This window comes from Chaetodon trifascialis, chromosome 22, assembly GCF_039877785.1.
Source record: "Chaetodon trifascialis isolate fChaTrf1 chromosome 22, fChaTrf1.hap1, whole genome shotgun sequence".
In the NCBI taxonomy this organism is placed as follows: Eukaryota; Metazoa; Chordata; class Actinopteri; order Chaetodontiformes; family Chaetodontidae; genus Chaetodon; species Chaetodon trifascialis.
In genome coordinates this window covers 16,812,764-16,838,005 of record NC_092077.1, presented here as the reverse complement: position 1 = coordinate 16,838,005, position 25,242 = coordinate 16,812,764, and the positions used below count along the sequence as shown (strand labels likewise).

Sequence of the window (25,242 nt, the reverse complement as noted above, 5' to 3'; positions counted from 1 at the left end):
ACAAACAAAACTTCAAAACTTCCCTGAGCGGCATTATTGTGAAATGGTCCAGGTGAATTTTGCGGTCGAGGTCGAACTCTAACCTTTGACGGGGTGAAAAGGAAAGGAGTTAAAGGCAACTGTTATTTCCTTTAACTGATGAGGAAACAGTTGAAGGACAAGGGCTGTGTAATGTTGCTTTTGGTTCAATGCCAGAACTGGTTGACACCACAATCTGCATCTCCTGTTTTACCAGTCTCATCTTCCTGACATCTTCTGTTCACCAACTGACTACATAAATTAATTCTAGTAATTAAATGTAGGGCCAAATGTCATTCTGATTTTTTACATTTGAAGGTTCTACTAAGATTTTCAAACAAAGCTTCAAATGGCCAACACATGTTCCACCCACAGCGCTATCTGATTGGTCACAGGTCAGGCATACTGCCCTATCAACACTGACGGCCACAAAACACATGAGCTGTGTTTCAAAGGTAAGACAGCAGATATATAACGTGGATGAAGTTGCAATAAACATCACAGTCTTATGATCTACTGAATATTGATCTAGAATTCAAATGTCAGTGTCATAAACGAAGCTTTGAGCTGTTGGGTGCAGCCCTAATTAAAAGCATAATAATCTGTTATATACCAAATACTGATGGGGGAAAATGAAACCAACCCAAATGAAGGTAAAGGCCCATGTGTAGAGACAAGGACGTGTTCATCATGCAAAAGTCTTTTACTGTTCGTCAGCACACACTGAAGTTTCAGCAAACACTATAAGACAATGGTAAGTAACCACGGCACATGTTCAGCTGAGTGACACACTATTTGCATCAGCACTGTGTTTAAAAGGCAGAGGGTCTTCCATCAGGCTGTGCAAACACAGTGAACATGCCTCACCTAAAAAATAAAGAAAAAGAGGAGTCTGGACAAGGAGTGGCACAGATCCAGGCAGGTGTGTGGCATGGGTGTTTACGACTCTCCGGGGTTTTACACGAGGCTACTGTCGGCTCCTCTTACAGTGCTGAAACAACAGATGCAACCGAAGCATTCACTGCTACGGATCAAATGCTCCGTAGAAGAGGACTTCATCTACTTGGCTGAAGTGACAAGTGACAAGAAAAAATTTCCCAATGGCTAAGCCTACAAACCCTGACAGCAGTGATTATTCTGTCAACAAAGCTAGAATGCTGAATATATTTATGATAATTGTGATGCCTTTTTTTAATCATTCAGACAATGGCGACAGTGGAATTATTTTTTTAATCATCATATTGTGGATCTAACCAAAACATTACTTGGTATATATCTTTATTTTCACAGATGATTTAGTTTGAACTGAATAAATATTAAAACTATGTCTGCATGACCCTTTACAGACTCATCAACTGAAAACAAGACGAACACACGCAACCAGAATCAGCATCTCACCTCGTATGCTGGGCTACTTACAGGTTTAACCCTTTATTTACCTTTGTCTCCCACCAGCAGAGATTCAAGGCCTCTTTAACCATTCAACATCTTGACTCCAGCTGCTTCCAATTAAAGCTGCGGTGAGACTCAGGCCCTTCTCATTAGGCCAACACACCACTTGAAACGGGCTCAGTGCTTGTGACTTCCCCCCAAATGGCAACTGACTGAGTGCAGTTACGTTTCAAAGTTTTATATCATCTTGATTGGACTTTCTATTCAGCCTATTTTGGGTCAGCTTTACTAGGTTTGATGGCTTTGTGGTCTGGAGTCTCTCTGTGGGATTTTTAACCAACCCTACCATTAGATGACTGTGGTGACACCAGGGGCTGAGAGATACAGTCCTGCTTCGGAGTTCCCGTCAATGCGACTGAGGATGCTGGGATTAAAATGGGTCTACTGAGAGCTCACCGCCCACATCAGGTTGCAGACTTTCGTTCTATGACATGATGTCTCCATTAGTCACCCATATCAGGCCAACCACTTGACCTTTTCATTCATTATGTGACAACAAAAAACTTATTGTTTTCTGTAATACTAGCCCAGTGCTGATGCTGCGCTCATGGACACAGACTTCCTGGGTCTGAGAAGTTATGACACTACGACTGAGAAGACATTTTAATGAAGTGGTTAACATATGATTTCTCCACATCATTGTTGAAACAAAGATATTACCATGCAGAAATGTGCCTGGCAGTTAATTTGTACATAAGCTACATGCTTATCCTCCTACAGATAGCTGCACTTGTTACTCTTTGGGAAAACATCAATAGTGGGGATAAATCTGTAGCCAGGTTCCTGTAATGTAACACAGAAGTAAAGCAGGTCACAGCACACTGTGCTAAACAATGAGCACGACTGAGCTCCTTCAGCCCCCTTTAGCCTGTTTAAATATCCTCTGATAACATCTCTGTGTTGTGTTCTGTGCCCTCTGAGCAGTCTTCTTACCTGAAAAGGACTAGCGGCAAGTAAATACTAGAACGCAACTCTGGAGCTTGATTCCACATATAGTGGCTGACAACGATCTGTGTGTATCTGAGCTATGAGATGTGCTTCTGCTCCTGTCAAAATGTGACAAGAACAGTATGCTTCTGAAAATGATGGCTTCTAACATGCTGATCCTGACATGCTAGCTGAAATAGCACCATGGGCATTTCTATGGTAAGCATGCGCTTATTGGCGGGCATTGAGGATGGCATAAAAAGGAAACCTTGCAGATTTTCAACTAGCTTTGTATCATTATAATGTGGGTAGTAAATGAAAAAGAGCGATGTTTTACTTCCCTCTATGTTGCCCACACCCAGCTCACTTTCTCTGGGGCTGTTGTTAAAACTACATATTGTAAATGTGCATTTTTTTTCTACGGCTGCTTCCACAGACAGTCCGATCGATTGAGAGAGGGGCCTCAAGAATGTCTGTTTGATTCGGCTGAATGAACAAATGTGACTTTCTGTCGAACTGAGATTCTGTTACTCTGCCTCAAAAGTTTTCCAGCTTGAAAAACAGGACAAGCCAAAACGAAGCGCTTGCCATTTCGCAGTGCATTCTGGTCGTTGTGGGTTTTCTACCTTTAGAGCAAAAAGGAACGTCACAGTCCTTTTTCTGTTATCTCTGCTCATGCAGCACCAATTCCAAAAATATCTGCCTTTCTACTGCATAGAGAGCCCAGTTTCAGGAAAAAAAACACCTCTCATCTCAAAGGAAATTAGTCAAGCAATATTAATTTTACAACAAACGGTGAAACCGGTAAAGACTGCTGCTCTGCAACCTTAAAACTGTCATAACGATTAAAATCCCATTTTACTGGGCCAAAAAAACATGATTACGGCCCTGCACTCGGCCATACTGAGGGGACATCCGACTTGCAACGACTAATATACTATAAAGACAGAGGTCACTAACAGGGGGCTCAAAGAGGTGACGGGATGGTGCAGACCTCAGCTGCGGTCAACGTCGCTTTGTGCTTGACAATCCCACTGAAATTGTGTAGCATCAATTGGACCATTATACAGGAACCTCATTGACCTTAGTGCTCAGATAATTTCATACGAACTTGAGACTGAACGGTGTGGCAGCTACAAAAAAAAAAAAAAGTTTCTTAGAATAAGCAAGATAGAAAACAGGATGCAGGGGTGAGTTTGCAGAAATCAACCCTGATGAAACAGATACTGCTTCTTAGAAACTGCCTCGTAAACAGGCCTATCAGTACTTACTCTGCTATGTCTAGGTATCCGCAGGAGGCTGCAGCGTGGAGGGGGATCCAGCCCTCGTTGTCAGGCTGGTTGATGCTGGCTCCATGCTCCACCAGGAAAGTCACCATGTCAACATTGTCATCTATGCATGCCTGAGAGAGAGGGGAGAGAGAGCAAAGGGGAGAGTCAGGCCAGTGTAAGAAGCAAGGAGAGCGACCTGCGCTTTGTGTGTTTATGTGTGCATGTACATGAGCTTACGACGGTAGCATGGCCTGTGCTATAGTTACAGCTTGCATGGAAAAAGCACTGCGCTGTGTCCGATTGATTGCCACGTGCTTTCAGAATTGTTGGGGAATTTTGGCAGTCGGAGCGAATGCCTGCACATAGCAGGGGTGCTTGAAATACCACATAGCGTAGTACTGCTGATGGAGGCTTGGACGTGCTGTGCCTATATGCTGCTCTTTATGCAAACAGTAAGAGGATTCGTTTTAAAAGCACCTTGAAAGACCACTTTTTGCTTAAAAAGTCAGCTTTGCCTGCTAACCAAATATTTTCACAAGTGTAATAAATCAAACCACTGGAATAACCACAAACACGAGCGCACCATACGTTCTTCTCTCACACGGAGCAGCTGATGAATGGCTCGATTAAATCCACATCTGTGGCTGAGCAAAAGTGAAACAGCTTTATTTAGCGCATTTTGCACAAAGTGTTTGCCCTCTTCATTTAATCAGTCCTATGCAGAACGTGCCATTCTCTGGTGCTGGGGACAAGCTACAGATTTAAAGCCAGCGTCTTGGTTGAGGACGTCCCCAGAGCCATGTCCCCGACACGCATGTCATTCAGTGTGGGAGAAATCTGGAGCACCTTAAGGGACGTCTGAATACAAGTGAAATTTCATGTTGAAGTATCTTTGTTAGGCCAAATCATGGCGCACTTAAGCCTATACTTGCAGGGGCAGGTGGTACAGACAGTGTTATGCAGCCAAATTTCTTGAAGGTTATTTTGGTCACTGCATAGAGTCAAAGAGAAGTTAAGATGCTGGGCTGCAAACTAGCAGACCATCCACAAAAATATCTTGGATGTTTGATGATGATCGGCACATCCCACACTCAAACTGTCATCGAAGGACAGTTGGCGCGAAGCATGCACTGGTCTCATTTTGTTCACGCCACCCATGATGTTACATAACCATTTCTGATCCCCTCAGTGCAACGAATCAAACCATATATGACTGACGGCACAGTGCGAACAAAAGTGATACCCACAGAAATAAAAAGTGGCTGCAAGTGGGTGAGACCTATTTTGAGATCTTCTGACTCATGAAGTGGGAGCTGTTGTGATGTTTCCCACATTATGAAGCAGAATTTGCACCAGAGTGGGCGTGCTTGAGGTTTCCGTTATACATTTAATCAGCACTTGACTGTTTGTTAAACAGTGTTGCTTAAATGTATAAGGGAAATGTGCCTTATTATGAGATTATTATAAGATCTTTAGGGGCGAACTGCATTTTGTAAGCAGTTAAATGTTGTTTAGTGTGTTTTTATAATGTTTTCTTCATCACTTTCTGTATGATAAATTATCTATTTTCCTGTTAAGTCATGGTCCTTTGGCTCAATGCATGTGTTCAATGTGGTCTAAAGAAAGCCCTTTAATATCTCTGTCTTTAGGGATATTCTGGTGGCCTTGGTTTTAAGACTCCAACCCTGTAGCCTTGTTGCAACATCCCTGCAGTTAAAGCCAGGCCATGGACCTTTGTCACCAATCTCCCTCTCTCCTCATTTCCTGTCTCATCTCTATTGTCTCCAGTTTAATGAAGTAGACATGCCCCCAAAATACTACAAAAAAAGAAAAAAAAAGCCATCTGTATTGGGAATGGTTCTGCACCGCTGTGAAATTTCTCACGCCACAACAAGCTTACCCAGGACCTTCTAACTGTTTAGCAATACAGAAAACCACTAAGCCACTGCCGTCTCCAAACAAACATGATTAGTATATATTTGAACAATTCAACCAATAAGTTGAAACTTCTCAAAATAAATAAGTGTTACACTTAGACTTCACCCATACGTCTCGGTGTACATAATCGCAGACATTTTTACAAGACCTCTCAATATATTTGTATACTGAATCTAAAATATTACACATAATTTGTACACAATTTGACCAAAAGCAGCTTTTCTTGGCCAAACGCCTGAGAGGGAGCAAGCTGTCAAGGAGGTCATATTTCTGCTCAACATCCAAAAGAAGAGTGAGGAGAAGCACCGACGGAGAGGCTGTAGTGCACTCTGCATTCAGGACACGCAGAGGCCCTGAGGTTAAGACATGACCTCACATCAAAGACACATGATGATGCAGGTGATCTGCAGAGCACTGGTCAGAAAGTCCTCGAGTGGAAAAAACAGCACGTCTCTGCAGCCATCTCTCACGCTAAGCTAAACACTCAACAGCTATGAACTGACTGAATCACACATTCACTGTAAATAATCAGTCTGCACTTCAAATCCACAACAATAACCACTGTGCAATATGAAAACCAAAGTTTGCCACCCCAGCCCCCTCGCCCCCATCACCGCACACTGCGCCTGGACTGTCTCTCTCTGTCTCCTGAGGTTGCTATGACAACAAATGCGTTGACAAGGGAAACAGATACACACGCACACACAGCGGCCTCACGTTCGGGGCACACGACTATCTGGCTGAAATCCTTGTCCAAATTTGGGCCGTTTACAACGCCGTACATGGCCAGAGCCGAAGAGCGCCTGCAAAGGCCTCGCTGAGCTTATCTGACGGTGTGCGTGTGTGTTTGTGTATGATGTGATTTGGTTGTGTGTGTGGGTGCTCAGGCACAGAGTTTCTCCAGGTGCAGATGGACTTATTTTACAGACTGGGGTCATCCAACTTTGTTAGAGCGCAGGCTACAAGGAGAAATATGACTTTAATAGCGTTGCAGTCAGCAGCTCTCGTCATCAGGGAAATGTCACCCTCGTGAATTTGCTAATGGCACGTCAAATGATGTGGCTACGCTGTCCCAGCACATGGCAGCTTGTGGTTCCCATCCAAGTCCACAATTTGGTTCTATCAACAAAGACGACATGTGCTTCATGGCTTTAACAATCAAGCTTTGGGACGCATAAGTCTTCCAAACAGGATAAGTCCAGCCACTACATGTAATCAAGTGTAACAGACTATCTATCTATCTATCTATCTATCTATCTATCTATCTATCTATCTATCTATCTATCTATCTATCTATCTATCTATCTATCTATCTATCTATCTACAGTCACATTGGTTGCACTTACATTAACTCTGCTATCATGCGATCATTAACTCCATCTTTTTGAGGAAGCGGGAGTATGGCTGCTTCTTTTTCAAGGGCAATCACACTCTTCGGTCACATTCATGTGTTGCCTTATTGCTGTGCCTGTCCTGCATTATCCTCATTGCACTGAATTCAACTTCCTTATGGGATTCGAAATAAAGACAAGGGGCACAGATGGGCCTTTATCGACAGCTGACTGAGCCTGCTGAATTGCCATCCAAGGCGGTCAGTGAAAGCCGAGTGAATCTGTTGGTCCACCCTTAGTCTCACTATAGTAGTCTCTCTTCACACAAATAGACTGACTCCAACTGGAGATGAAAACGGTCGACTAATCTGTACCCTGAATCATTTTCCACAGTTTGCATTTTTGCATCAAAAATACAGAATAGTGACGGGTTATTTCTGTTTGTGGAGGCGCAGAACAAATGTGCATGGTGTCTGTCTGATGGCCGTCAGCTGTAGTCTTTGCTGTGTGTTAAAGAACCCCCTCTAACAGAAGACGTCAGGTCTCTGATGTTTGGTGTTTTTCATTTGTGACTGCAGAAAAATGACAGAGGTGAAAAGGGAGGGATTTTTTTTATAGCTTTCTGCTTCTTGTCTTAAACCTGTCCTCTGTACCCTCCATCTAAATCCTCCCCCTCGGTTACTACCCACACACTTATTATCTCTTCAAAGTCTTCTCCCTCTCTAAGAATGGAAACAAGCCCCTTAAGGCGAACGCAGCGCTGACTGTGACCTCCCTCTTTGCATCACCTTCGTCCACTGGCTCCTCCCAGCAGCTACTGGAGCCCAACAAAGTAATCCCTTAATGGCTGTAATTGTCTACAGCTGACAGGTGCCAGAGTGACAGCCTGCATCAAGAGTATGCGTAGTTTAGTGGCCAGAGGGGCAAGAGAAAGAAGAAGGTGGTCAAGAGAAAGTACCATGGCATCCCCTCTCCTCTGATTCAAGCGCATGGGAGCAAAATCCTCAGCCAGCAGACAAGAATATGCACAGATGAGCAGTAACGTCAGGGGGGCAGCACAGCAACCTCACTTTGCACCAACATTCACCTCTTAATTTCATTAAATATATACATATATAAATCTAAAAGGCAATATTTTAGATCTGACAGCAGGCAGAGTGAATGAATCCGACAGAGCAGAGGAGCAGGGGTCGAAGGGGAGTTTGAGCTTTCATTTAAGTTATATTAAGAAACACTGTGGGCTTAATCCTGTGTCACACATCACAATCAGCCTCCAAAGGACGTATAGGACCTGTACTGTGCTCACACTGGAACATTCAGACATGTAATGACTCACTCTTAGACATGTTGCCATTTAAACCTGTTTGGCCAGTGTGCCTGAGATGGGGAGAAAAGAGGAGGCCTTGTTGAGCGTGAAGGCAATTCACCATACTCACGAGGCGGCCATTTTCCTCTGATGTCACGCTCAGGGTGGGAGGGTCAAATGCTGTCATCGAAAACGATAATGTTGTGCTGCTGCGTTCCAAATTTTCTTAACGAAACAGCTGGATTTGCGAGATCACAAGATCACACGAGCGTGCCTGCCCTTTTCCAATGCGATGACATTTCAGAATGAGTTTCCGTCTTTCTTATCGTGTCATGTAACTCTAGGAAACAGTAATGTTAGCATGGAAGTGTTTGAATGGCAATGGCTCCACCCGACACCGCTGCATCATGTGCCGGCTGTGATGCGTTTGGTTCGGCTTCATACTCTCTTTTTTTTTGGTCTCTTTTACTTGTGTTTAGTGTTGATGTATGACTGGGAGTCTGGCACAGGCTGCTCAAACCTGTTAAAATGGGAGGCCAAAAAAGAAAAGCAAGAGGTTCAGCGACACAAACATGCTGCTCAGGTAGGCAGTAAGTTCAGGGCGTTATCCCTTTGATAACAGCATTTTAGCTCCTGAGACAGTGTGACGTCAGAGGTAGATAGTTGCTGGGTGAATAGGGAATACAAGATGGATGGCACGACTACACACGAAAAAAGAGAAGAGTAGGATGAAGACATGAATAAAGTAAACCACAGGTAAAAGTGTGATTTTTTTTTATCACAACTACACAATAGCCTGAATGTCCGCTAAGCTACAATATATAGTCATACAGTACAACAGATGGAGACCAGGACAAAATGCATATAAAATGTTGGATTTGTGACGATACCTTTTACTGTATTGCAGGATTAGTATTTGATCCAAACTGTGCATGAATCCTCTCAATGATTTCAATTCATTGTTACTGTTACTTACTTGTGTTCAAGTAACACATGCAGTAAACCTGAGAAAGCCAAGGTTGCTGCTTTGAGAAAGAAAAGAAATACTGACTGGCGAAACGCCACGTGGCCACAGTGTGTCAGATATCGCTTGATGTATCATGTCTGGTTTGCCAGGGAGGACTAAGGATCAGTCCTCGCCGCCCTTTCTGATAAAAAGACCTCTCTAATGGAAACTGAGGCTTCTGGGAAGTTGATGTAACAGGGGGGAAAAAAGAGGGAAAAAAATCATGTACTAACCTAATCAATGGACACAGGATGCTCCATTTAATTGGTCGATAGAGCTTTTCAGGAGCAGTGTACATTAAACTCTGTTTATCCATTAGGCTTTGTTGATGTGGTTAGCAGAGGAGCAAGAAAATCAGTAAAAATCACTAATATCTAATTAGGAATTAACTGAAGTTGAAAAATCTGAACCATGGTCCATTTAAGTCAAGGATCTAATCTAATGAAAATTCATAACCCACAGAGAGGAGGTGTCATTAAAAAAATTCTTTAAGGGTTTTAAAGAGAAATGTGTAACAGGGAGAAATCTCAGAAGACTGAAATGATCTTTCATCAGGTTCATCAGGTCACATTGAACAGTGCTGTAAAATGGAAAAATAAAACCATAGGCAATCTTATGTTTATACTGTAGGAATGTATAGTGCAGCAGGATCTACTGTAATGCTTCAGCAGAGCCCATTTGATCCTTGAAGCTGTGACAGACCACTTGGAATCTTATTTCACAATACAGGACTGTTCTTACTATGCTCTTTTCCAGCTCCTCAAAACATCAGCTCTAAATCACAAAACGTGTCCTCTGTGTTTATGAGCTGGTGCAGGGGAGCACATTAAAATAAACATCAGCCAGACATCGCCGCCTGGACGGTCAGCGTGTATTTGTCGAGAAAGAACTGGCCTCAAGTGGCACTTTGTGAAAAGAGCAGACAAGAGAAACCTGCCCAGCCAGCCAGAGATAATGTACAGCAACCCAAGGAGACATGACACATAAAAAAATACACACTGGCCTCACACCTGGAGAACATACTGTTCACATGGACAAACATGAACATGTCATCAGGCCTAACCTTGTTAGATAAACAGCAGTCATAAATGCTGGATATATGCAAATACCACTTCAGTGTTGTTCCTGTTGACTTGTCACAGTCAGACAAGGTTTCAAAAGAGCAGAGCAGCGCTTGGGCAACAAATTCCTAAGACAGGAAGGTAACTAAAACAGGAACATATACATACCTCCAACTTCACACACTCATCAATTAACTGCACCCGCGTGGGGTTGATTATAGGCGCTATCAAGAGATTAACTTTCCTAAACCAGTGGGGATAAATATGGATAAGATTAGGACAGAAACAACACAGCGTCCATCATATGCACCAGTCTAATCCTGAAATAATATAGAGGAATTCAAGCCCTACTCCCTGCTAGCGCCGCAAAGAAGATGGGCTAAGCCTTTCTCAGAGCGGGCCCAAAAATGTACCCATGACGTGCACCTAAGAAAGGAGACCAGTCGTTGCCACGACAACAAAGCCAAAAAGGGAACATGGGTTCAGGGCTTGTCAGGCTTTTGTAAGAAACATAAATAAATAGAGAAAGGACTTCATTTTAAAGCACACGGGGGTTGCTCGGATAGCCCCCGAAGGCAGTGCAAAAAGCAAACCGCTGTGAGACAGCATCAGAAAAATTAATGTGGACGGAGCGTCTTGAGGTGCCATCTTTCTTTTTTTAACCTCTTGTGGGCATGACTTTTAACTGTTATTGGAGTGGTTCTCATGACCTTATATGGGGGTAAAAAGTCTTCAAGTCCAATTATGTGGGTACCACGACTACTAGTCTCTAATCTATATCATTCAAAACACAATGGACTTGACATAAAGAAATACAACACCCTGATTGGTGATGTTCAGCCATTCACCCAAAACTGTAGCTAATGTGTTTTTAAGGCACAGTGAAGTTATTGCCTATGTTTCTGCAGGTGTGGATGTGATGGCTAGCAGGACATCAGACATCTGATTATTATGAGACTACAAGACTTGTATCAAAATACATTTAGCTAGCCAGATTTACATCTTGTATTGAATAAAATCAGTTACAAAAAGAGGTCATGGTCATGAGCTTCATTCTATGTTAACAACAAGAGTGTCTCAACCCATAAGCACAGAAGACAACCACAAAATTTTGCACCACACACTTCGCTTCACAGAGAGACACCCCAGCAAAGGGGTATAGCTACTGAGAGCATATAAAAGAGTAGGTTTATTATCTTCTGGGCCATCGTGTAGAGCGCTCCAAGCTTAATTTAGCAGCACTCCACATCAAGGGGACACTTGAAGACCCCTCCCCTCCTTGACTTCCTTTAGTAGCACCCTCAGATGGCCAACTCAAGCACTCTGCAGAAAACTGCTGCTGTGGCTCCTGCACTATTTACTGCTGAGAGTGGCAGGGACCTCAGTGGCACAGGCAGCCAACTGAGCCCACTGTACAAACAGCTATTCCACATTCAGTGACAATAACAATGGCGCATGCTACGGTTTGGTGCCAAACTTGGAACTTTTAAGGGTACCGACTAGATTATGTTGGCACTACTGAGCACTGATTCACGTTAAATCAGTTGATGGCAAATTTTGGTACCTGAGAGCACACCTGGGTGAGAGAGTACTTTCGAGTACAGAGAGAAAGAGGGAGAGCGAGACACAGTGATTCAGGTCAATGGGGAGTCGAGTCAAGTCAAAACTCGATGCAGAAAAAACGCACTGCAATATTAGTGATGCTACATGCAAAGAGAAGTCCGGTTCAAACACAAAATATAAAAGCTGGAGAGTGCACCACGTTTGATAGCCTGAAAGCCAAGTCCTCTGCAGCAGCTGCAGCTAACATTAGCGCACCTCGACAAGTTCATCGACATCATCAGGTAATTCATTAGCTAGTTGGAGTAGTTGTTTTGGGAGATAACTGGCATTTGTTTCCTCTATCTTAGTTGATGTTAGTGTAGCATTTCTTATATCGTTAGCCAACATTCAGTCACTGCTTGATTCTGAAATTGACTACCAAAATGCTGTTTAGTACGCTAAAACAGTATGTGCCCAATACGATCCATCCATCCATCCATCCATCCATCCATCCAGTTTCTATACCGCCTATCCCTTTCGGGGTTGCGGGATGTGCCCAATACCTTATTATGAAATCTATTGCGTGTGAATTGCATACTATTTACAGAGAAATATTACAGTATGCAAGCAATGCAAGAATCTACTTCTTCTTCTTCAACAACAACATGCCCTCTCACACGATGGCCTGGTGACAGTTATTCTGTCAGATGTGTAAAACGTCAATCAATTTACTTCTGTTCACTTCTGCAATATTGTCCCATATAAATGATCCCACATACATATATACACCTTCATCAGTTCACCTTAATCAGGCACAAAAATTCCTTTATTTTTACTCTGTTTTTCCCTGTGGTATCCACCCCTGTGCTTTAGGCTTTATTTGCCAATGGTGGAGAATGGAATTTGGTCTGCAGTGCTCAATCATTGAATACTGTCATTCTCAACACAACAGAGACATATATTTTCAGAAACAATGTCCAGAATCCACAGGATAATCCACAGACTTCACTGTCAACAGTTTTCATAAGGACAAGTGAACTTTCAACTAAATAAACAGTCCCAATTAAAAATCTCCTCACAGATGATCAGCTGATTATGTGACATTTAAACTACAACAGTAACAAAACAAATAATCATCAAAGTGAGGGGGGACTGCTTAGCTCTGAAACAGCTGTTCAAATCCCCAAACCGCAAAAGGTTTGAGTCACTCTCACTTCCATTATGATCAGGGACTTTGGCGTGGATCAAAGCACCTACACAACCACAAGACACTGGGCGCACTTTAAAAAAACATGGCGCGTGGAAACAAGAGGTGATATCACTACCATTCTCCCTAAGAAAACACATTAAATACAAACTCCACTTCCTAATTTTTGCCATCCCTTGCTATCAGTAGCCCTTGCTTTCAGTAAATCCTCTCTAGTTTTCTTCTTTGTGTAATGCGAGGGGGAGTGAAACTGCTGTAATTTCTGCGGTGAGATGGATGACGGCTGAAACCCTCTAGTATCTGTCAGGAAAGCCAAAACATTATCTAGGTATTATGGTGTAAGGTTTCTCAAACATTGCATGTACAAAATGGAGACAGAAGGAGGCTTGTTGGCTTTCAGAATTTGTGCTTAAGGCATCCACAACAAAGCTTAATAACATAGGACTTGTTTTTTGTTTGTCCTCAAAAGGGAAAGACCAGTTTTCTCCTGTATGAAGCAACAGTATGGACAACAACGCAGCTTCTCCTGGAGATCACAACCGGCCTCTCTCTCCCTTATTTTACTCCTCTACAACTTCTCTCTGAAAGCACAGAACCGGTAAGCAGCAAGTCCCTGGACTAACATACCAGTGGAGAAATTCCCAGATAAGTAATACTCCTAGCCTTGGGGCTTCAGGCATCAGCGTTTTGGCCACTCCTCACGGGCTACGTCATTGGCTCAGAGGCGTGCAGCTACTTCCACAAAAGGAATTCCTTCTTACCGCCTGCATGCAAGTATGAGAGCGTTATTGTCTGCGTTTGTGTGTGTGTGTGTTAGACTGATCAGCCCAGACAATGAGAGACGTGATGTAAAAAGTAAAAATTACACTGGAAACAGAATAAGCCAGGCGTGAATAAAAAATAATTACAACACAATCAGCCAATCTATAACTTGTGAGAGAGACTACAATGTGAATTTTCATTCTGTAAGGTGGTGTACATCTATGTGTGTGTCTGTTTACGCCTGAGACAAAGAGCTCACAGCTCCTGTGCTATTGGCAGGGTTCATGAGGCCAGAGGGTACGAGGGGGAGGGTTAGAATGCTGCAGGGCGACCAGCTGGGTCCTTCCACTAGATGAGCCCTGTTGGGAGCTGCAACCAGACTACACACACACATACACACACACACAGCCTCTGCCTTCGGTGCTCTCGCTGCTGCTGCCGCCGCTGCTGCTGCTGCTGCTACTGAGGACGACCATATATGGCCCTGGGATTCCCATGGAAAAAGAAGACCAGGATTGAGGAAGAGGGGGGAAAAAAAATGCCGGCGAGATTGTAACTGTATGTTTCACTTGGGCTTTCGCTCGGCAGCCAAAACAATAGCCCCACTTGAGAGCCAAATTAGTTTCCATGTGAGGGGTCCAGAGGCGAGAGGGGGCACCGGGGGGGAGAGGCAGAGAGGTCAGATAGCCACGGAGAGATGGCAGAATACAACCTCTGTTGATATTTCCATATAATAGAGCCCTTATGTGGAGGCTACTATACGGAGGACAGTAGATAGCTCAGTCAGCAGTCACTGACAATCAGTCTACTAAAGAGGCATTGAGAATGGTCCACAGTACACCCCCCATCCCCCCCTCCCACCCCCTCTTACCCCAGCGTACTGGCACGGTGTCACCACTCACGCCAACAAGCTCTGAACCCAAGAGGTTAAATGGATAGTGTGGGTGCCAGGGTCTGCCCTGCAGGCAAGCTACCAATTTCTATCCATTACCAGCACAAATATGGATCATCACCAAAGTAACACTGCGTCACAATGCATGATGACTTCCTGGTACACTGTCACGCAAAGACCAACACTAATTCATAGTTTTGAGTGGACTACTAGAAGATGAATACAGTGTTTACAGTGTTTTATTACCTTAAATGTAATAATCACTCATGTAAACAAATGGAACAAAAATCCTGTTTAAAATTGCGCTTGTCAATGCGGCGATTTTTCTTTTTCTTTTTGCAGCTCTACAAAAAAAGGACAACTGTAGTCCACAGCAAGACTTCGATTCACGTTTTTTAAGTAAACTATTACGCAAGGAAGTGCGGCTAACTGTATGTTTGAATGTGTGTACATGTGTCTATGTTACACTAGTGTCAGTAATAAAAGCAGAGAGAGTGGAAGAAGCAGGCTCACTAGTGGAGCCTCAAAGAGGAAATGAGAAAAATAAACAGCCACTTCCTGTTCCTCTCTGGCCTGAAACCCTTTACACCCTGATCCCTCCTACCATCACCACCTCAGTAAGGAAAGACGAGCAATACCCCCCTTCTTCCCCAAGTTCTGGGCCTGAAAACGCAGAGCAGGAGAGCATCCATTTTTATTGTCCTTCAAGCAACCTGAATAAGACACAAAGGGATATGCATGCAAATCTGAGGCAAGCTCCCGATTGGCTGGTTAGCCATGTTAATGATCGATAATCGATATGAGAGGCTTAAAACTGGCCCAGAGATGACACTGTGGTCATCAATTAATCATCGAGAAAGATTCCTGCACTGTGGTGTTGAATATCAAAATATATGGAAAGGAACCACATTTCTTTGACTCAACATAATCCATAAAATGCCCGGGGCCTACATCTTGAGGACTGTAACTGGACTGTGTCTTATTGTTGCCCTGTAATGAATTCTTTGTTTTCTAAACAGCTGCGGCTGTGGTTAATTAAATATTAATTTAACAGTCTATTAACATCTCAGCTTGATTGGATTCAGTGACCGGATATTTATGCTCTATAAAACATGGGGATAAAATTCAGTTTGAGGACACCGTAATAATGTCATTCCATCTATCTCTTATTTTGCATTCGGTCTTGTTATCAAAATGATATGCTTGTGTTGCCTCTCTTTGATGAGCAAAAGCAGTTCAATCTGTTATCAAATCTTAAATGAAATTTGTATATACTGGAAGACTTTGAATGGCACCAGCAGGAAACTCTGCTGACAGTAAAAGCCTACTTATCTTCCTTCACCAGATAGCTTTTTTTTTTTTTTAGCAGTTACAGCTTTTGTATTGTCCAGTGAGGGACATTTGGCATGCAACAAGGGCTAAAACCATTTAAGATGATTTAAAACATAAAAAACAGACAAACTAACAGAAGGAACATCAGCTTCTAGCTAGTGCAGAGGCCATACTTACATAAGTCCATTTGAATCACAAGCCAAAGTACTTAGACTGCCATGGTCCAGGCCCATTTACTGACACTGCTATTTATCTACAGGAAGAGGATCACTCGCATGTGCTTACTCAAAAGAACAGTAATGGGGCAGCATCACAGCAAACAGTGGCTTCATTCAATCACATGGCCACTCAGGGATCACTGCTAAAATACATGCCAATTAAGTGTAAAGACTTTTAGAGAGGCAGCATAGATTAGTTCTTTGTCCTATCAGCTGATACTGGCTTGAATGTTGTATCAGTATAATATTATTCTTGGTGGTAATATAAAACAGATCGTGAAATAAGCACCATTTCACACATATGATGCACTTTCAAAATACAGTAATGTGCTGTGTGACAGGTACAGACAATAAGGAATAACTTTCCCAATTGAGAACGTGAGGGTATCATGTTCTGTATCTCACGGCTTAACAATAACACAAAGTGCAGATTGTGTGTAATGGGCCATAATGTTCACCTCTATGTCCCTCAGTCAGTCAGCCGAAGATGCAGCCATTTTGAGAATAAATGGAAGGAATGTAACCTCACCCTTCGACAGACAACAAATGGACATGCAATCTCTGCCTTAATTGTACTCGCTGCTCTGCAAGACAATGAGGAATTCAGTCTCTGGGTCCAGGTGTTTTCAGTTCAAAAACAGCTCATAAAAAACACTCAGCGTGAGGCATGTGACCGCCGCCAAGCTAACAACAGCAGGATGACTTCAAGAAGACCTGGCTTAAGTAGAAGACAGACACTATGTGCCACAGGGTGGGAAAAAAAACAAGGTGAAGTCATCCCGCAAACATTTCACGGCAGCTCAATACTATGCACGTCTTAGAGAAGTGGGAGCAGACAGAAAAATGAGTGGTGGGCACAACTCTGTTAAAGCACCTGGCAAGTTCCTCTCGAGCTCTTCCACGATGCAGAGATAAGAGCTGCAGCCTCATGTATGGGTGACAAATACGCATCAAAGTAGTAGAGTGACATCATCAAAAAGAAAGGAGGCGACAGCATTTCCAGCAGCACTGCTACGGGAATGCTATGATTGCATCAGGCTAAAAAGTTAAGTGGGACATAAGAAGTCCACCTCTATTGGTTAAGGTCAAGTCAGTGACCGTAGCCTTGCCGTCAAGTGAGCACAGCTCATATACGTGGCAGCAGGTTGACTCTACTGAGGAATTCTCCTTATGACCCCAGGTGAACCAGTTCCAACCTGCAGCAACGCTCATCTGAAATATTTCAGAAAACCCTCATCGTTCCAGATCCTCTGGTGGGGATTTTATCCCTGCTGTGCATTGTCACAGCACTGACATATACAGAATCGGGATGCATATGATCCCCCCAAAATGACGGTGTTCAGGTTATGTTTCCACTGCATCGAGCCAACAATGTGAATTTGCTTTCAATAAGAAACTTCCGTCACAAATGGACTACTCTGTTAGAAATGCTGTGCTTAAGACAGCAGAGACCAGTCCTTCTGACCCATTTAGCTTACGCGGCGGCTGTCAGTTTTTTAAGTCATACGTGTTCTCATGACACAGTGTGTTAGAGAACAACACTGACGTGTCACAATCAGCAGATGACCTGGCATGTTGCAAAGCATTGGCGCGCAAACACCACAAGGACTTCCTGCTGTTGATTATGGGGTTGGTAGAAAAGCTGAATGAAACTGTGAGCGAGGCCAACTTGACAGGGAGAGACCTGCCAATTATACACAGGTAAAATATACATGTTCTGGGGCTCCAATTCTAAAATTAACCCCCTCAGTCATCGAGCATGCTGATGTTACAATAGTGCCACAGTGATTCACTGCAGACTGGAATTCAGCATTGAAATGGGTGGCATATTCCTCTTTGTATCAGGGTTAACATAGGACTATGGCGTTTATCTCATACCAGTGCATCATTCATCATCATTCAAAACAAAAAGGGACATGAGACTCTTTGGTGCCTGCTGTTTAAAGTTCAAGACACATTTTAGCACCTTCAATATTGGTGAAACATTGCACACGACGCAGCTGCTGATTGGTTTTTGAAATGCAAATGGGCTGATAGCAGCAGAAAATGTAATAAAACATCCCTTAATCTAACTGCACTGTCCATCTACTACTGTTTCTGTTGTTGTGTCCAGGTTTGGTTGGCGTTGATCCAGACTGATCCAGACATGCTTTCTTTCTTGTACTCCTAATGTTGCTCCTGCCATCTGTTTGATCTTTAATAGATGGCTACGGTTTACTTCTGCAAGATCTGTTTTGTTTCATGGGGTTAATTATGTTATGATGCAATAATAATTTCTCTACTGTACCCTCAAGAATGCGGCGCCGTTGGAGAAACTGATCACTCATCAAAACGATGAATAATGGCCCCAAGAGGCAAAAGAAGAATACAGTAAATTAAATTATGATTAGTCTCTTGTACGCACTGAACAGAGCCAAATTACAGGAGTCTGTGCAGGCTTATGCTTTGAGACCAGGTTTTGAAATATCAAAGAAAGATGTGTCATTAGCAATGACACATAATCATAGCTCATATGGCAAGCAGCAGGTCTGAATATTAGCCAAAACAAAATGCTAAAACATAACAAAAGCATATCACATTCAAGGTGGATTGGCTGTTGACTATTCGAGCTAGACAAAGAACAATAAAATCTAGACTGTCTAGATTCCAGTCCATGAATTATTAAGTTGCATCTTAATGTATTCAACAATATGTTAGAAATGCATGAGTGACTAGCTGCTACTGTACAACGGCCTTAAGCCTTCACAAAGACCCTGAAAGCCTCCTCGTGAAACCTTTGGAGAAGCAGACTTTTGCTAAAATGGGCAAATATCAAATGCCTGAAGACAGCATGGGCATTAACTGCTGGGCAGCGAGCTCCTGTTAGTACTGGAATAGCTTTCCATAAAAACCCAACAACACATGTTTTATTTCATTACGCTAACATTTTAAGTGTAGTTAACCTTTATTATGTCAGCCTTGGAGCACTTCTCCCCACCAATAACTCTTCAGCCGGTTATATCATAGAAGCAGGAACTAAGAGACGAATTCTCTCCATGATTAAAACAACAGAAACAGGCATGCCATCTTTCTACATGGCAGCTTGTCTGCTCAACACGCCAAAGCACCCTGGTACCATGGACTGTATTACACGCAATGGTCGAGCTCATCAGATCCTGCTGCCAACTCAGCCGTGTCTAAAGAATGGGTAATTTATAGAACACAACTAATTAATGGCACTCGAACAATGGACAATACATCAAATGACACGCTGCACTTCAAAGTCAAACCAAGTGATGTCTTAACTACCCTGACCTTGATGTTCAATAAGTTAAAATAAAGTACAAATCATGCTGTGCAATCAGAAAGGCTTTGTCCATCTCCCTCTCAAAGTTATCTGAAAGCCTGAAAACCTGATTTTGATGACCATACATGTCTTCAATGTACCATTAATGTATAATGAAGGTGCCAAATATCAGTAGGGTTTCTAATGAAACCTACGTGCAAAAGAGCATTATTTTGTCACCTGGCCTCATTTTCCTAAATGTTGTGGGCTACGTGCTGTACATCCCCACACACCCCACACAAGCTGCTGAAAAAACAGCACTGTGTATTACAGCTCACCCTCAAAATATGTAATCCTAGGTAGTCCTTATCTAACAGTCATCAGATCAGGGAGTTATGATGCAGGCAGATTATCAAGAGAGAGGGATGACAGCTTTTTGTGGATTAGACCTTTCATAACTCACTCACCTGCATCTCTGTTGTGTAAAATAGCAAAACAGGTGAGAGCAATAGGGAAGCTCTATAAAGCAACATGAGGCTTTCCCTGTCCCGGCCAAGGGGCCTCTCATATGAGATGGCGGGAGTTTCTCCCTCAGGCAGAAAGACGGGGGGCTTGGGGTCTGTAAGAGGATGCCATGATGCCTTTATCAGAAGGAAGAGGACATGTCAAAGGCATTTTCTTTTTTGCTCCTCTCTCTAGCCAACTGCGAGCCTCAGGCACAGCTGAGAATCTCGAGCTGGGGCTGCAGTGAGATCCATAGCAATTATGTAATGTGTTAATATGACTGATGCTGGTCTGGATGAAAAGAAACACAGCCACCGCACCGTCTTCCGCCACATGCTCCGTAATTGTTCCATTACAAGATTCATGAAGTTGATTCTCATTTCAAACTGCTGAGCGCTGCCAAAGACTCTTTCTCTGTTCAGTCGGTTACGCAACTCCCACTCTGTACATGCAAATCCACCAACACAAGTGACTAGCAACCTTCCCTGAGTCGTTGTCATGGAGACAGTGCAAGATAATGTTCATCGACTTCAGGGCCATAATGAGGGTGTGTAATGTCAACAGAGCAGAGGCATTGTAACACCCAACTCTGAGATGTTAAGCTGGGTTGAGTCCTGTCACCTCTGTCCTGGGGATCAGCAAAGGCCGCGGACACTTAAGGAAAAAAAGTTCAGGTGTGGGTCAGCGTGGAGATTTTCTCGTGTGAAGCGACAAGCCCTGGTTACCTCCGCACTAATTGCCTTGATGGAGCTCAGTGGGCAACAGTCAGCTGGGCCTTGGCATTGTATGGGGAGAGGCAGGCCAGAAAGAGAGTGACTGGTGGGGAGGGGTTTAGGTGACAGCTGAGGAATGTCTGCTCTGCTCTCTCTTTGCCATGGTTTCCAGCGACTGTCATGTGAGGAATGCACAGGCTAGGACGACAGGACTCGGAATGCTACCCTATGAGACGAGTTTAGCCGACGGGATCTGGAATCTCCACTTGCCTACCGGACCCTGCATTCACTTGTACATCCTCTTTACCTGAACCCATTCAGCGTCTGTTTGGGTGAACCGATCTGCCTCAGTCAATCACATCACAAAATGTAAATGTGATTTGGAAAGTACGAAACCTATCCAAAGTCACACCCTGCACTCTGGTGTTGTTGCATTCATCAAAATCTGAAGACGTCACAGATTATTTTCAGTTAGTTCGCCAAACCTCGTCCCTAACAATGTCCATATGCATAACGCAGACTGCAGTGGTCTTCATCGTGAAGACAACAGACAAGAGCATTTTTGCAGGCCCTTCTGCAAATAGTCATTTTTTGAGCGACTGAAGGTCCATGACTCACACAAAGACACAACCTCTAACCTAAATGTGAGATTATGCCAGGGCAGCACTACAAAGCAGAGCTATAGACTCTGAGTCATATCCAAACTTAGTATCATCTCTTGAAACCCAGTTAGGAGAACTTGTGGCGCTGGTATTTATAACCCTGCACCGGTCACCAGCATTGGGAGCGATATCGCTGCACCCAGTGAGGAGTGAGCCCTCATGTAACGACATGACACACTTCACAACAAAGCCAGAGGGGTCAGTCATTAAACAGAACAGGAAAGTTCAGTTTACTGCAAATAAAATAATAAAACTGTCAATATTTCTAGTGATATATGTGTATGTGTTAATTGCCTTTAAAAAAAAGGGAAAGAATGACAAAGACATCAAGACAGACATCAGATGTCTCTGACTGTCCATCTCCTCTTCACTTCATCCTAAAAATGACACATAACATCAGCTCGACCTCGCTGCACTTCTGAGATTAGCAATTTAAACATAAATCCCTGTATTACTTCCTTCAACTCCTTTATAAGACCCCAAACCCCCGGATCACATGCCGGCCGACAACACACACAAACAGCAGCTTCTCGTCTCCAGAGATGGTTAGGTCTGTAGAGCTGCACTGCAAATCAAATTCTTTCCTCACTCTAGCTCATCCCTGGACATCAGCCCAAAAAAAGGCAACGTTTCCACCCAATGAGTTTGCGCAGGGGGCCATGCTAATTCCAGATTTAATTATAGCAGACCCTGAGCACAAACAGTGGTTGATTTAAAAACACCATTAATAAACGCACAGAGAGAATATTCACATAAATAATCATGTAAACAAAAAGGTAATGACCTATCTGAGAAAGCTTGCTTTTAAAACTTTTAATAGGTGTAAAGTCTTGGACAACAAACAGACCATGTAGCAAGGTGGTGCACTTAGCAGTGCTTAGGCTTACTAAGACTAGACATGTGGGCATGAGTAATGAGGTGACCTCACTGGAAATCTATGTTAGCATTAAACATTTAATATAAGAATTCCTTCATTAATCATTAGATCATTTAAGCATTTGCTATCCAAAAAACTACATGGAGAAAGCATCCTGACTGATGCAATGAATGAAACTGTAAATGCTTGCTTCTACCAGCAATAACTGGAACTTTGATTTGGCCATAATAAAGTACCAGGGGTGTCGTCTTGCCCCAGAGGTGTCAGGTACCTCATGTTACACATAAATGCAATGTACCGGGAACAAATCTAGCTACAGACCTCTGTCAAATTCAATCACAACCTACAAAAATTCCATAAGTATTAAAAACTGAAAAAGTTTGTTACTGATGTGCAGCAGCTGCCAGCATTAACATACTACAATCGTATTCTAATGAATGACACTAGTTACAGTAAAATACATGTTTCTATCTGAAAAGGGATCCTGTTGATATCTCATGTTCTGCTTGTTTAACAGATTTGAGGTTGCACAGCAAAGAATGAACCAGGTAGAAGACAATATAAACGAATCCACAAATTACACTGACGTGTTCATAAATAACAATTAAGTAGTTGCAAACCCAAACGGAAGCAATGTAAATCTTAAAGCAAATCTACTGAACGTACAGTAACGTTACACATCGTTGAATCCAACCTGGCAACCTGGCCATATCAGAGCTCTCCTTTCTGTGATCTAACTGCAACTACCAGCTACTATAACGTTTCAATCCCTGGACCGGTGTCTCATGAAGCACATAAATCAGACAACTTGCCATGTCTAGTTTCAAAAACCCTCGGACATAAGGTACCAGCTGACGTTACTGACTAACGACAGCCAAAACAGGCTGCCATTTTCATTATTTGGCTTTGAAAGTACACGGGCTAGTAACCGTAACGTTAGCCACCGTGGTTAGCGGGCAAATGCTTAGCTTAGCACTGCTGATATTCCAGCCAAGTAGTAAAGTATTTGGTACACGTATGTTTCTAGTTAAACCAAAAACACCACAGCCACCAAAAGTCACATTTGGAGACAAAGGGGTATCCGCTGACGTAGTTTCTCGAGTTAGCTAACGAATGAATTAACCTTAGCTAAACCTCCAAAACAGCTAACGACAGCTAGCTTATCTTGCTAATGTAGCATACATTCCGCTGAGCTAATACTACACTGAAGTAATTTACCACTGTTAACCACTTCATGGCATTTTAACTGATATACCAAACACAGCTGTCAACAATGTTAATATTACGTAAAAGTAGTACACAGTTAAGGCCTTGCAAAGGCAACATTAGCCTGCAACCGAATGACGTTGTACCAAACGCTAGCTAGCTCCTGCTTCCCCTCCAGAGAGTAGTCGCAGTCGCGGTGGAGGGTTTATCAACAAAACGACTTTTACTGCTAGCCAGGTTAGAGCCATCGTTGTGGAATTCACTTTGACTGGATGAGTGTCTCAATCAATGACAACATTTATGTTAAGCTGCGGGTATGACTCGATCGTAGTATCCGAGATTAGTTTAAGCCAGCAACACCACTGAACCATAAAAACACTGATGGCTGTTCGTCTTAAATGTAATTTACAACAGAAAACGACCCAATGTTATAATGTGAAATGCAGCAGCACAGCAATTAGACTGCACCCACCGACTGAAGATACTGACTCAGGCTAGTTTACTGGGGCAAAAACTAGTCCTGGATTTCAACTTTGTTGCTTAATGTAGATTGCACTCTGAAAACGGCATGCAGAGTTGGCAGAGTTGTTTTGGTTTTAAGCAACAATCATGCCATAGCCAAGCTCAGAGAGAAGCCAGTGTGTTCATCTCTAACGTTACTCTGCGTCGAAAAGGACGGGTGTGCTAGGTAGGTAAACAACGGGATGAGAATGGCTTCCATTTGACAGGTGTTCCAGGACAAGCAGTTGCTAATGGCAAACCGATATTTGCGGCTAACGATGCTGGCAATCCCAGTGACTGACGTTAACACCTATAGCAGGCTAACACAAACCTGGTGGAGTGCGGTGAGACCGTCTACATTGGCGTAGTTGATGTCAGCGCCCCGGTCAAGCATTCGGAGCACCTCCTCGGTATCGCCGCTTGAGCAGGCGGCCAGAAACACGGCGCCATCATCGAACTTCACCTTCGTCTTCTTCTTTTTCAGAATAGGAGGCTCCAAGTCCGTTTCCGAGCCCAGCCATCGCTTTAACTGCTCATTCCTCTTCTGCTTGGCGTCCGCCATCTTCATCCCCCTCCTGTCTCGGGCTTCTTATCTTTCTCCGAGAGAGGATATACTTTATAGTGCCACTATCCCACAGCGCACTGGGGCGTGGGAAGGGAGGGCTGGGGAGGAGGGGGGAAACGCGAGAGAGAGAGCGAGAGAGGGCGGCTGGATTGTTTTCCAGAATCTCGCGAGATCTGGCGCTCAGGAGCTGCAGTATAACGTCATCATCAGCAGATTATGAGGGGAGAGTGAACAGGGTAATCCCTTATAGACTGTGTACACCAAATAAGACAAGAGTACTTGAAAATATTACATAACATTCAGCTAGCTCGCAGGCAGAGAGAGAGAGGCACTGTTACATACAGTAGCAAGTATTTGTACCATCTCCTCTGTGCTCCATTTTGTCATGTATTCAGACTTTTTACTGTGATATTACTGGATACATAATAAAGGTCATAGTTCACCCTGAATTCAGCCATGACATTTATTATTACATCAGTGAAAATAACTGAATCTAAAATATCATTGGGGTTTCTAAGAACAATAGAGGACATTAAACAATACATGAATAGCTTCACTAAATCTCAACACAAGGTCCAATTTACATACGAAGTGTTTAACCATATTGCGTGGCTCTTCTCAGTGGTAGGAGGACTAAAGCTAAGAAAGCTCCATTCATTCATTTTACATAAAACACATGAATATGC

General features: G+C 43.2%; 1 protein-coding gene across 3 annotated transcripts in view; it reads right to left on the bottom strand.

The window, feature by feature from the left end:
* The window catches only part of ppp1r12a (protein phosphatase 1, regulatory subunit 12A), a 48,566-nt gene extending 23,835 nt beyond the window's left edge, over positions 1–24,731 (bottom strand). For 2 of the 3 annotated variants that reach the window (XM_070992385.1, XM_070992388.1), the window contains exons 1-2: positions 24,323–24,731; positions 3,669–3,799 (exon numbers count right to left, since the gene is read on the bottom strand). In XM_070992385.1, coding sequence (XP_070848486.1) covers positions 3,669–3,799; positions 24,323–24,559 — 368 coding nt within the window. In that variant the 5' untranslated portion in view covers positions 24,560–24,731. The remainder of the gene's footprint in view (positions 1–3,668; positions 3,800–24,322) is intronic. The other variant, XM_070992386.1, reaches the window with a different exon arrangement.
* Between the last annotated feature and the right edge of the window lie 511 nt (positions 24,732–25,242).